Below are 13,057 nucleotides of genomic sequence, written 5' to 3' on the forward strand. Positions count from 1 at the left end.
AAACCCAAAAAAACTATAGTGGAAATTATAAAATATTTAGAACCAAAAGAAAATAGAAGCAATGCATATCAAATTTTGTGAGATGTAGCTTTATATAATATTAACAGGGAAATTTATAGTTTAAACATTTCCTTGAGAAACAAAAATTAAAAGTAGTCTAGGGCCAGGGATTTAGCTCAGTGGCACTGTGCCTGCCTTGCAAACAAGGTCCTGAGTTTGTTCCTGGGTATCAAAAAAAAAAAAAAAAAAGTACTCTAGTGCTTCACTCAAGAAGTTAGAAATAGTATAGAGCAAACCCAAAGAAAATTGTAGGGGAAAAATGAAAGAAAATAAAAAGCAACTATACATTAAAGACTGTCAAAAAAACTCTGAAATCTGCTTTAGATAAATTTCTAACAAATTCATTTTGAGACAAAATTTTAAAAAGTAGAAACAAAACAAAGAGCTTGAGAATCACACATCAATAATGTTGATATTATAAAAATGAGAACCAAGACCTGTCATGTAGAGGTACAAGATCCCAACAATGAATATAACTGTACTGTATCCCTAAAATGTGCCAATAAACTCAATTAAAGCTGAAAAAAATAATGTTGGCATTGTAAAGAGGGACGATTGTAGACACAGCAGGTATTTAAAGAATGATTGACAAATAATTACTTTCTGCTGATAAGTTTGAAAAGAATCCAAAGTGACCCCAGGATCTTGGTGTTCACAGCATTGTGTGAACCTCTCTCACACTGACTATAGCTGACTCAAGAAACCAATAGGATGATAAAAAAATGATGGTATACGACTTTCAGAGCTGGGTCAGAAAAGCCATTGTGGCTTCCCACTTCTCACTCTTAGGTCACTCGCTGTGGGTGGTAGGGAAACTGCCACCCTATTAGAAGGATTTTCCTCTCTATTGTAAGTCCATGGAGAGATCCAGCCAATTGGTGAGCAGCTGAGGCCTCCTGCTGTCAACCATGAAAGTGATCAATATTGGAAGTGGATCCTGCAAGTCAAACTCTCCTGGCCGTGTTTTGATTACAACCTTATGTGAATCCTTGGGCCAGAAAGATACTGTTATGCTATTTCTGAATTCTTGACCCACAAAAACTAGTAAATTAATATTTACTGTTATTTAAGGTGCTGAGTTTTGGGGTAGTTTTACGTTTTAAGATTTTATTTATTTATTTATTTATGGACTACAGTTTTAGAGCAGTTTCAGGTTGATAGCAAAAATTGAGAAGTACAGAGGATTCCCAAATATCCCCTGCTCCCACACATACACAGCCTCTTCCACCATCAAACTTGAGCACTATGGTGGTCTATTTGTTACGAGTGGTACACCTACAATGATATATTAGTATCACTCGAAGTCCATGGTTTACATTGGGTTCAGTCTTGGTGTTGTACTTTCTCGGGGTCTGGACAAATGTACAATGACACATAACCACCATTACAATACTACGCACAGTAGTCACATCATCCTAAAAACCCTGTGGGCTCTGCCCATTCGTTCCTTCCTCTCCCCAACCCCAGGCAACCACTGATCATTTTGCAATGTTTTTGCCATGATTTTTCCTCTTCCAGAATGGAGTGGAATCAGAAGTACGTACTGGCTTAGTACTGTTCGACTTAGTAATATGCATTTAAGTTTTGTTCATGTCTTTTCATGGCTTGATAGCTCATTTCTTTTCAGTGTTACACAACATTCCTTTATCTTGATGTACCACAGTTTATTAACCTACTCTCGTATGGAAAGACATTTCAGTTGCTTCCAAGTTTCAGTAATTATGAATTAAGCTATAAGAACATCTGTGCACGTTTTTACATGGATATAAGTCATTAATTCCTTTGGGTAATGACCACCAGAGCATATATTGGTGTATTTTACCATTGTTGGGGCCAAATACCTGATACCCACAACTGAAAGAAGAAAAGGTCTATTTGGCTCATGGTTTCCAAGGTTTCAGTTCACAGTCTCCAAAGCAGAAACATCCTGGTGGAAGGTGTGATAGAAGAAAGTGGCTCACTTCTTGGTAGTGGGAAAGTAGAGCACAGGGAAAGAGTATCAGCAGAAGGTAAACTCTCCAAAAGCACACCCTCCAGTGACCAACCTCCTCCACCCGGGCCCACCTTCTAACAGCTATGAAGGTCAGTGGAATCTCTTAATCCAGTCAAGTTAACAAGGTTAATAGGCACACCGCACAGTTGTTAGATCATATAGTAAGAGTATGTATAGCTTGGCTGGGGATTTATCTCAGTTCCTGCCTCTCAAGTGCAAGGTCCTGAGTTCAGCAAAAGAAAAAAAAAAGATGCTTAGCTTTATAAGAAGCTACCAAATTTTTTCTATAGTGGCTATGCCATTTTGGTTCTCACTGCCAACAAATGAGAATTCCCACTGCCTCACATTCTTGCAAGCATTTAGTGTTGCTTGGGTTTTGGATTTTTACCATTGTGATAGGTGTATATTGGTATCTCATTTGAATTTGCAAGTCCTTAATGACATGATGTTGAGCATATTTTATATGCCTATTTGTCTGAGTACATCTTCTTTGGTGAGGTGTCTATTTGCAAAGTATTCATTTCCTTATTGAGTTTTAAGAGTTCTTTTTATGTTTTGAATTGTGGTCCTTTATTATGTCTTTGACAAATATTTCTTCCTAGTTTGTGAATTGGCTTCTCATTCTTATCTTCACATCTTTTGAAGATCAGAAGTATTTAGTTCTAATGAGGTTTGACTTATCAATTCTTTCTTTCTCAGATTGTGCCTTTGGTGTTACCTCTAAAATGTCATTGCCATACCCAAGGTCACCTACAATTTCTCCTACTTTTAAGAGTTTTATAGTTTCACATTTATAGTTAGGGCTATGATCCATTTTGAGTTCATTATAACGGACTTACGGTTTGTGTCAAGATGAATTGTTTTTGTTTGTGAATGGTGAATTGTCCCCACACTAGTTGTTGAAAAGATTTTCTTTGCTCCATTTTATTGCCTTTGGTCCTTTGTCAAAGGTTAATTGAATATATTTATATTGGACTAACTTTGTTCCACTTGTCTGTTCTTTTACCAGAACTACACTGTATTGTTTAGGGTCACCACAATGAGTCTTGAAGTTGGGTAATCAGCTCCCCAACTTTGTTCTTCCCCTTCAGAATCATTTTAGCTGTTATGCTCTTTTGCCTCTCATTATACCTTCAGGATCAGTTTGCTGATGCCCACAAAATAACTTGCTGTTCTTTTATTGATTTAGGGGCAATTTTTAATGCAATAGATGATTAGTATACCTACCAGAAATAGACAATTTTTAGAAGAAAATATTTTACCAAAATCAATTTTAGAAAGAATAGAAAACCTCAGTAGTTCAATAAATTGAACCAGTAATTTAAATCTACTCATAAATGACCGTAAAGTAAGTTAAAAGCAAACACCTGATCCATTTGACTTTACAGGTGAATCCTACAAAACTTTCATGGAATACAGAATCTTTGTTATATAAATTATTCCACTGGACAGAAAAGGGGAAAGAATTTCCATCTCACTCTAGGAAGTTGACACAATAGTTGTATGAAAACAACCAGAATAATATGTGAAAGAAAAACTATAAGTCAATCGCAGATATAAAAATCCTAATTGAAACAGCAGCAAACATAATCTAGAGTTCTACATGAAAACAACTATCAATATTCAGCAGTGTTATACTAAGAGGAAATACTGGCTTAATAACAGAAAACCTGTATATATAATACCACATACAACAGATTAGAGTGAAATATTCTCAGATAGGCATATTTTAAAAGACATCATTGAATAAAGGTGTAGGGAAAGTGGGAAGGGTAGGGGAAAGGTAATAAGGGAAAAGAAAAAAATATGAGAAAATGAAAAAATGGAAATAAAGAGTTTATAAATGGGGAGGGGAAGAGGGGGTGAAGGAAGGTCAGGGGTAAGGGGAAAAAATGATAACCAAGATCTGTCATGTAAAGGTACAAGATCCCAATGATGAATGTAACTATACTGCATACCTAGAATGTACCAATAAACTCAATTAAAAAGAACGAGAAATTAGAGTCATTCATAGGAAAATGGATGCATATTGAGGATATACTCTTAAGTGAAATAAAAAAGTTACACATGTGTAAATACAAAATAGTTTCTCTGGTGTGAAAAATTATAATTGTAAATAAGATCCTCATAGTACAACTTACAATATAAAATAAGAATAAGAGGGCTAAAGGTGTAGGGGAAGTAGGAAGGGTAGGGGAAAGGAGATAAGGGAAAAGAAAAAATATGAGAAAATGAAAAAATGGAAATAAAGTATTTGTAAATAGGAAAGGGAGGAGGGGTGAAGGGAGGGCAGGGGTAAGGGGAAAAAATGAGAATCAAAACCTGTTATGTAAAGGTATAAGATCCCTATGATGGATGTGACTGTACTGTATACCTAAAATGTACCAATAAACTCAATGAGAAAAAAAAAAGACATCATTGAAGTTGACAATAACCAATTTTTTAAAATCTCTTGGCAAACTAGAACTTCCCTAATATGTTATAGAATGTCTATTTTTAAAAACCCCTATCATGAAGAGTGCATTATATCATAAAATGCCAAGAACCTTCCCTCTATTCCTAAGAACACAACCAAGGAAAAGTGGATTCCAGACACAAATTAGGGTTCAATGGATTTGGTTTTTTGGTTATAAAATTCTGTGAAGATTAGCATCAAATTACATTACCTTAGTGCTTTTGATATGGCTGATCTGACCACAGATTTACAGCAGAATGATGGCTTCTTTGAATCTTGGAATTAGAATAAAAGAATGATTGAATCTTATAACCGTAGAATATTCATTAGAATATTCTACAATCTGAGTAGTAGAGTGATACTGCTTCAAACCCTAGAATAAATGAATATTAAACAGCCTAGAATCTGGGAATCCTAGAATATATGTATGTTTCTTGATTGGTTGTTGTTGCAGACTGTGTGGACTGCATGTTTGTGTCCCCTAAAAAGTCATATGTTAATAACCCTTAAGATCTTAGGAACTGGGGCTTTGAGGGGGTACAGATGAGTCCACAAGGGTGGAGCTTCCGTGATGGGACCAGTGTCCTTACAAGAAGAGAGACTGGAGCTCCCTTCCTCTGCCATTAGACTACCCAATGAGAAGATGGCATCTACAAATCAGGAAGCCCTGGGTCTGCGGGCACCTTGACCTTGCTTCTCGGGTTCCAGAATAAATGTGTGTTATATTCTTTTACAGTAGCCAAAACTATGACACAGGACAAAGTTCTTCCTTTTTCTGCACCAACATAAGAATTCTTACAACTTTTAGCTTTCCTTGAGACTACCATATGACAGCATTTAAAAATATATATATTTTAAAACAACTTAAGATCCCAGATCTTTAGCTGAGTATTCCAAATGTTTCATTTATTGTAATATCTAGATATTATACCAAAGACAGATACCTTGAGATTCTGTAGCCATCCTATGACTCATTAAACATTCATCCACTAGTTTAACAATAATAGGTGGCTCTCACTTGACATAATTTTAATAACAGTGTTTGTCAAATAATGTTTTTTCTAACTCCATTGTTCTTTCAATGTCTACTAGCTGACATCTTTGTTTATGCCAGTATGGATTAAAGCACTCTTATTTATTAATTTACTGGATTAATTAATGGATTTAATCCATTACTCTCGCTTCTAACTTTGATGCTCGTATTGCTCCAGATTTTCTCAGTTGGGAGTCCCCTGATATAGTTCTATAGCTCTCTTAAATGACACACATACACTTTAAATTCCATACTGAACACACTTTCTGCTTTTCTTCCTCCAATTTTGCTGCTATCTGGAGAATGGTCTGGGTGCATGTTTTTGTGCTTTTCTTAAATATATAAAAACTTGTATTAAGCATGTTTTCTTTGTGTGTTGAATATTTTCCCTGAATGGTATCATATGTTAAGAAGCTTTTACAATGCGTGTCTTTCATGCTTCAATAGGAATTTGAGATTTATCTATACTGATATGTCCAGATATGGTTAGGACATTCACCTATGGAAGGACATTTGGGGATAGGAAGGCATTATACCTCTATTCATGTACAAGTTTTTTTCTGAACATGTCTTCATTTCTCTGAGTTTAATGCTCCAGGAGTACAATTGCTGTCTTTTGTATTATGTCTAACTTTTTAAGAAACTGCCAAACCGATTTCCAGTTATCCTGTTGTTTGATTTCCAGTTTGTGGCTGTGCTATTTTGTGTTCTTGCTAGCAATGGATGAGAGATCTAAGTGTTCTATATCCTTGCTGGTAACCTTTGGTAAACTTAGTGCTGTTTATCTTAGCCATTCTAATAGGTGTTCAGTGATATCTTATTGTGTTAGTCAGCTTTTTGTCACTGTGACAAAATATCTGAGGTAATCAACTTATAAGGAAAGATTCATTTAGGCTCATGATTTCAGAGGTTTCAGTTAGTGATTGCTTGGCACCCTTGCTTTTGGGGCCATGGTGGGCTGCACAACATGGCAGAAGCATATGGCAGAGGAGGCCTCTTTTCCTCATGGCTGTTGGGAATAAAGGAGGAGAGGAAGAGGAGTTGGGGTCTCAATATTTTCTTTAAGGCCACACCCACAACGACCCAACTTCCTTCCGTTATGACCCACCTCCTAAAAGTTCCGCCATTTTCCAATAGTGTTATGGGCTAAGACCAAGCCTTCAACATATGGGCCTTTGATTGATATTCAAGATCAAAATAGGGATGGGGATTTAGCTCAGTGGCAATGCACCTATCTCACAAGTGTAAAGTCCTGAGTTTGATCCCCGGTACCCCAGACAAGACAAAAAAAAAAAAAAGATCAAAGTATAGCACTTATCATAGTTTCAATTTACATGTCCCTAGTGTCTAGTGATACTGAACAGCTTTTCAATGCCTCTTTGAAATGACACATTTAAGAAATCATACCCATATATTTTTAAATTTCAGTACTGGGGATTGACACCAGGGCCTCACCTTGGGTACCGTGGGCAGGCACCACTGAGGTACATATTCAGCCCATTTATTTATTTATAGCTAAGTTGCTTAGGCTGATCTTGAACTTGTGATCCTCCTGCCTTAGCCTCCTGAGCAGCTGAGATACAGGCATGTGCCACTACACCCAGCACATTCATCATTTAAGTTGTAATTATAGACAACATAACTGTTGAATTTTGTGCATGTACTAATCTCATTTCAGCAACCTTACTAAACTCTCTAGTTTTAATAGGCTATAGATTGTCTTGAATTTTATTGTTTACATAAATGATAATTTTTCATTTTCTCATTTTTATACCTCTCATTTCTTTCTCTTATCCAATTGCTCTACTGTATCTCTAGAATTACTGTTTCTGACTTTTATGAGAATGTTTCCAGTAACTCACCATTAAGCATGATGCTGAGTTTTGCCATAAAATATTTAGAGACTATCTATCCACTTTTATTTGATTAAGAAAGTGTAAAAATCAAAGACAGATCATAAATTTATAAAGTGCTTTTCCAGCCTTTTTAAAGATTAGTGTACCTTTAAAAATTCTTTTCCACTTTGATTTGTCAACATATTCAATTATAATAGTAGTTATTCATAGTAAGCTATTCTTGCCCTCTTGGTAGAATACTAATTTGATATTTTAAAAAATATCCTTTACTAGAATAGTAAGAATTTCTTGATATTAATATTCATAAATGAGCTTTATCTATTCTTTTCCTTTTTGTTGCACCTTTTTGTAGAGTGGCCACTAATGCTTTGATGACCTCACAAAAAGCATTTGGATGTTTTCCTTTTTTGTGCTCTGTGGCAATGCAAATGGAATTGGACTTACTCCTTTCCTAGGAATTTGACTCACCTCACCTGTGAATCTGGGGCTTTTGCCTAACTGCCAGAGAGATCAAGCCATTTGTATTATGTTTAAGACTCTTCAGTACCTTTCTACTGCTCCTAGAATAAAGGCTAGACACTTTAGTATGACCTTCAAGACCCTGCATGACTTTGCTCAGGTCTGTGAGCAACTTCCTCTGGTACAGTCTCTCCTTGTTCACTGCCCTCTAGTGGTTCTGCTGCCTTCCTGTAATGGCGACCTGTCAGGTTCTTTCCAGCCCAGAGCCTCTGCACTTGCTGGTGGCTCTGCTGGAATATTCTTTTGGCTCTCTATTTGACTGGCACATGCTTATCCTCTGGGTCTTAACAACACATCTTCAAACAAACCTTTCTACGCATTTTTCCTGGTGTGAGAATTCTAAGTTCTCTTTCATTACTCTGCTTCCCGAATGTATCACTCATTCTGCTCCAGAATTATCTTGCTCATTTTTTACTCGCTTACTTCTGTTATCCCATCTTCTGCCCCAATATTCCCTGCAGAATTCTTTGAGTTCTCCCAAGATCTTGCCTGTCTTGTTTACTGCTTCCATTCCCTAGAATAGTGTTTGACACGTAGCAGATAGCCAAAAAACAAAACAAAACAACCTTAAAATCACTGGATGAATGGCTTAATATGAGAGGAGTGTGAAGGGGACACTGGAAAGAAATGCAGTACCATTATCAGAAAAGAGCTAAGATGGAATCAGCTAGGAAAGACTTCAGATTTTTACAAGTCTAGTTTTGTAAAACATGACAACAAAAGAGTTCTCAAAGGCAGTTGGAACTACATGGAGGAAGGGAGATGAGAGGATTAGGCACGTAGAGTGATCCTTAACTTGATCAATGCATTTATTCATCCACTACTCTTCTGTCAAACCATCCATCTCTTCATCCACCTCCCCATATATCTATGCATTCATTCACTGGTTCATCCCACAGATGGAGTGAATCAGGAGGCAAGCCCTAGACACTGTGGATACACTGGACAATAGACAATCTCTGCCCTCAAAGAGTGTGTGCCTGGACAGAACAGGAGCATCCGAGACATAAATTTAGAACAGAGTCTAGTACTACTACAAAGGAGCCACAAGTGCCTTACACAGTTCATAATTGAAAACGTGAGTGGAAACAGAAATTTAATATTGAGGGCAGACCAAGATTTAAGGAGTGCTGGACAGGAGGAGCTGACAAGCAAAGGAAGTGGGTCAGGGTGAAAAGACAAAAAAACAAGAAATTGTAGAAAAAATGGGGCTGCAGAGTCAGTGATGGCGGCCCTATTTCTTACCAACAGAGTAACATTGGAGAAATGTTTTATTTATTTTCTCTTAACCCCAGTTTCCTTCTCTGGAAAATAGAGATATTAGTACTCAGCTCATAGCAATATTATAGGGTAAGTTCTGTCTGATGCAAGTGCTCACTGAAGGTAGTTGGGTGGTGGTGAGGATAACAGTGATGGTGATGCTTCTGCTGCCACTGCTGATGTGTTGGTGATGATGGTGGTGATAACAGGTGTAACAGTGACAGTGGTAGTGGCGGTGGTGGTGATGGTGATGGTGTTGATGATGAAGATGGTAATGATGGTGGTGATGCTGATGATGATAATGCTCGTGAGAGTGGTGACTGGAAGGTACTCTTGAGACCCAGTTCCCTCCTGTTGATGAAGGAAGCATTTTCTGTGGTTATGAGAATAGTATGTGAAGGGTAGGGCAAGTTTGTGCTGTCATCTCTTGCAGGATGACTACAGTTTGGAGAGAAACTGGACACGAGCCACTCACTTTCTGTACGGTAAGTGCATTAGCTGCAACTCATTAAACATTAAACTGGTTTGCTGATTTAGGATCTTTCATGAGTGCTCAAGTTAAGTAATTATATATTTTTTTCTATTTTAAAAGCATGCCTTTTACAGGGCTTAAATAGTAGGGTTAAGTGTCATGGTCAAGGGAACTAGTTTTTCATTAGTCAATGATAAATATTGGGGGCTGTGGCTTGGAACCTGGCCAAAAGAATTCTGTCTTCTGCACCTCTGCGGAGGGACAGAGCCCTGAAGATTCTGGGATAAAAAAGGGGGAGTGGAGGCTATGGGGGTAAAAAGAAACATCCCTGTTAGGCAGGCCAAATGTGACAGTGTCACTTTAACATCACCTGAAGAAGCACCCAGCACTGTGCCCAGCATGCATCAGTGATGAGCCCAGTCTTTTCTCACACGGGACTTGTAGCTAAGGCTACTGAAAAATGGAAGGAGGCCAGGACACAGTTGGCCAGAAATTTTGTGCCAGAAATCACTAGATCGGAGGAAACTTCTCTTTATGAAGCACTTACAGACCACCAGGCCTCATATTAGTGGTTTTGCATCTGATCCTTGCAGCAACTCCTAAATTAGTATTTTAACCTCATTTTGTAGATGAAGAACTCAGCGCTCAGATGGGGCAAGTAACTTGCTCCAAATTGTGGAAGTAACTCATGGGTGAGCCAGCATATAGATCCAGGTCTCTCTGACCTCAACACTACCTACCACTCATTCAGTTCTACAACCCCATGGTGTATGTGTGTGTGGTGGGGGCGGTGATGGGGACTCAACAAACCTGAAGACTGCAGTGTGGGAGAACAATGGCTCTGCTCTTTCTCCACTCAGCTTAGGGCCACACAATTTTATTTTTGGTACCAGGGATAGAACTTGGGTCCTTGCATTTGCGAGGCAGGCAGTGGTGGAACCACTGAGCTAAATCCCCAGCCCATAGGAGCACACAATTCTTGAAGGAGCTGAACTTCAAAAGAGCCAGCATTACATGGGTGGAAGGGGTAGTGCCAGATTGAGCAAGAAGGTGAGGCTGGGGACAGCAAGAGGGTTCAAAGAGGGGATTGGGATGTACAGAATTTTCTAGATCCTTCTAGAGCAGGGATCTCCCACCCAGCCCAAAACTCTGTCCTCCTTTTGCTACTCCCCAGGATCCCTAGAGCACAGCTGGTTTGGCCTTCATGCCCACAGACATGAGATGATACACCCCTTCCTCCTCAGCCACCCAGTGTGTGCAACTCAATCCTAAGCTCTTTGGTGATGTGTGTGTGGGCAGGGGAGCTAGGCAGTCTCATGGCTTTGGACCTAGGAGCTTCTCAAGAGCTTACACAAATATTTAAGCCCCTAAAGAACAATGTATCAGCTCCAAATTATGAGAACAGCAACATCAAAATGAATACACATTTAATTAAATGTCTACAAATGCAGTATTATGCCAACTTGTTGGAAGCAGCCCAGATCAACCCCTACATAAATCTTATAAATATGTTTAAGTTACAAGACAAAATTAATAGTTCACTCTTTATAAAACTTGAGGCGGTTCAAATCCTTTAAAAAAATTTGACTGCAGTAAATAATACTTTAGTTTATTATGCTTGCTAGGATGAAGGTGGACTCAGGCCTCCAAAGGCCTCAGAAGGGCTCTGCTGGCCTTGCAGTGCACAGTTGCCTAATGTCCAGCAGTGGCTGTGGAGTACAAGGCTGCAGGGGTTTCCTAGTGGAACTGGCACCACAGCTCAGGAGAAAGGGTCATGCTGGGCCACTTGCCATCAGCAGCTGTGGTCTCTTAGGAAAGGCCAGCAAGTGCAACAGGCAAGGCAGCCCCACAGGCTACACAGAGGAGACCAAACACCCATCTTTTCTCTGCTCACCTGGGCAAAGGAGCAACATAGGTATGAATTCTACAAACTTATCTGGCTACTGTTGGGTAGGGAAGGGACTGGATGAGGGATCCTGGGAGGAGGCTGTAACAGCATCCAAGATGGTAGTGGTACAGTTTATGGGGTAGGAGAGATAAAAGAAAAAAGATGGCATGAGAGGCGTACCTCAGGTAGGAATTCTAAGACGTTCTAAAGAACCAATGTTGGGATGAAGAAGGAAGGACTTGGGTAAGCCCAGAATCGTGGAGTGACGGTGCCAACCACAGCCAATGAACGCATGAGCAGCAGATGCTTGGAGACATTAATGTCACTTAGGGACAGAGAGCTTGAAGGGCTTGTCAGGCATCCAAAGGAAACTGTCCAGGATGCAAAGTGACATCTTAGCATTACAAGGTTGGTCAAAGGTGAGTGTACAGATGACAGCCCCAGGCCAAGAATGCACACACTTATTTCACGGGAGGCTCCTGGGGTACAGCCCTTTATCGCCTTGGGCTTTCACATGATATGCTATTAATTCCATCCACCAAACCCCTGCAGGGGGCCAGGGGTGCAGCTCAGTGGTAAAGTGATTACCCAGGGTGTGTGAGGCCCTGGGTTCTATTCCAGCACTGCAAAAACAACAAAAAACCTCTGCCGATGTTCCCAGTCTTGTTGGGGAACGAGACAGCAACCTAGACTGGGAAAAGTGCCCCATGTGGAGTGCTATGGGTACCCCTTTCTGCCTGGCATGGCCACAGCAAGCCTCCTAAAGGAAGAGCTCTTTGACTTGGTTCTTGAAAGTGGGCCAGGGTCCATTTGGGGAGGGCCCTCTCTTAGCAGACAGGACAGGCTGGCTCCTGGAGCACAGCTGATGGGCTAGGGGTTTCCCCGTGGCTGTCAGGGAGAGTAAGAGAAAAAACGTTTAGAACCAAGCAGGTGCTGTAGTCATTTCCTACAGCTGCCTAAGAAATCATCACAACCCGAGAGGCTTAAAACACAGAATTAGTGTCTTATAGTTCTGGAGGCCAGAAATCTGGAAATCAGTCTAAAGTTACAGAATGGGCAAGGCTGCGCTGAGGGGAGGATCTGTTCTCTTGCATTTCTGAGTTTCTCGCAGCTGCCTGTGATCCTTGGCACGTGGCCCCTTCCTCCTCATTTCAAAGTCCATCGCTCCAGTCCCTGCTTCCATCATCACATGACCTTGTCCTGCAGCTCTGACCCTCTGTGTCTCTCTCACAAGGATCACCATGATTCCACGGAGCATATACAGATGACAGATGACAATCCCAGGTAATTAAACTTTTTAACTTAGTCACACCTGCAAAATCCCTCTTGTCATGACAAGCATAGTGCACAGTTTCTGGGATCAAGATGTGAATATCTTTGGGGCGCTTTATTTAGCCTACCATAGGCGCCCGGCATGTTCATCATCACCAGCCATGGAGAGCCACACAGCCACAGGACCTTGTCTGGCCCACGGCCCAGCCCCCTACCCTCAATGGCTGCCTCCACAGCAGTCCCTGGGCA

At 39.9% G+C, this 13,057-nt stretch overlaps 1 protein-coding gene across 1 annotated transcript in view; it reads right to left on the reverse strand.

The window, feature by feature from the left end:
• Map6 (microtubule associated protein 6) overlaps nt 1-12,698 on the reverse strand; it is a 91,421-nt gene extending 78,723 nt beyond the window's left edge. Inside the window, exons 1-2 of the mRNA XM_010603346.2 lie at nt 12,586-12,698; nt 9,295-9,549 (exon numbers count right to left, since the gene is read on the reverse strand). Of these exons, the coding sequence (XP_010601648.2) occupies nt 9,295-9,549; nt 12,586-12,698 (368 nt within the window). The remainder of the gene's footprint in view (nt 1-9,294; nt 9,550-12,585) is intronic.
• Between the last annotated feature and the right edge of the window lie 359 nt (nt 12,699-13,057).

Source organism: Fukomys damarensis, unplaced genomic scaffold (genome assembly GCF_012274545.1).
Source record: "Fukomys damarensis isolate Sample0158 unplaced genomic scaffold, DMR_v1.0_HiC HiC_scaffold_16, whole genome shotgun sequence".
In the NCBI taxonomy this organism is placed as follows: domain Eukaryota; kingdom Metazoa; phylum Chordata; class Mammalia; order Rodentia; family Bathyergidae; genus Fukomys; species Fukomys damarensis.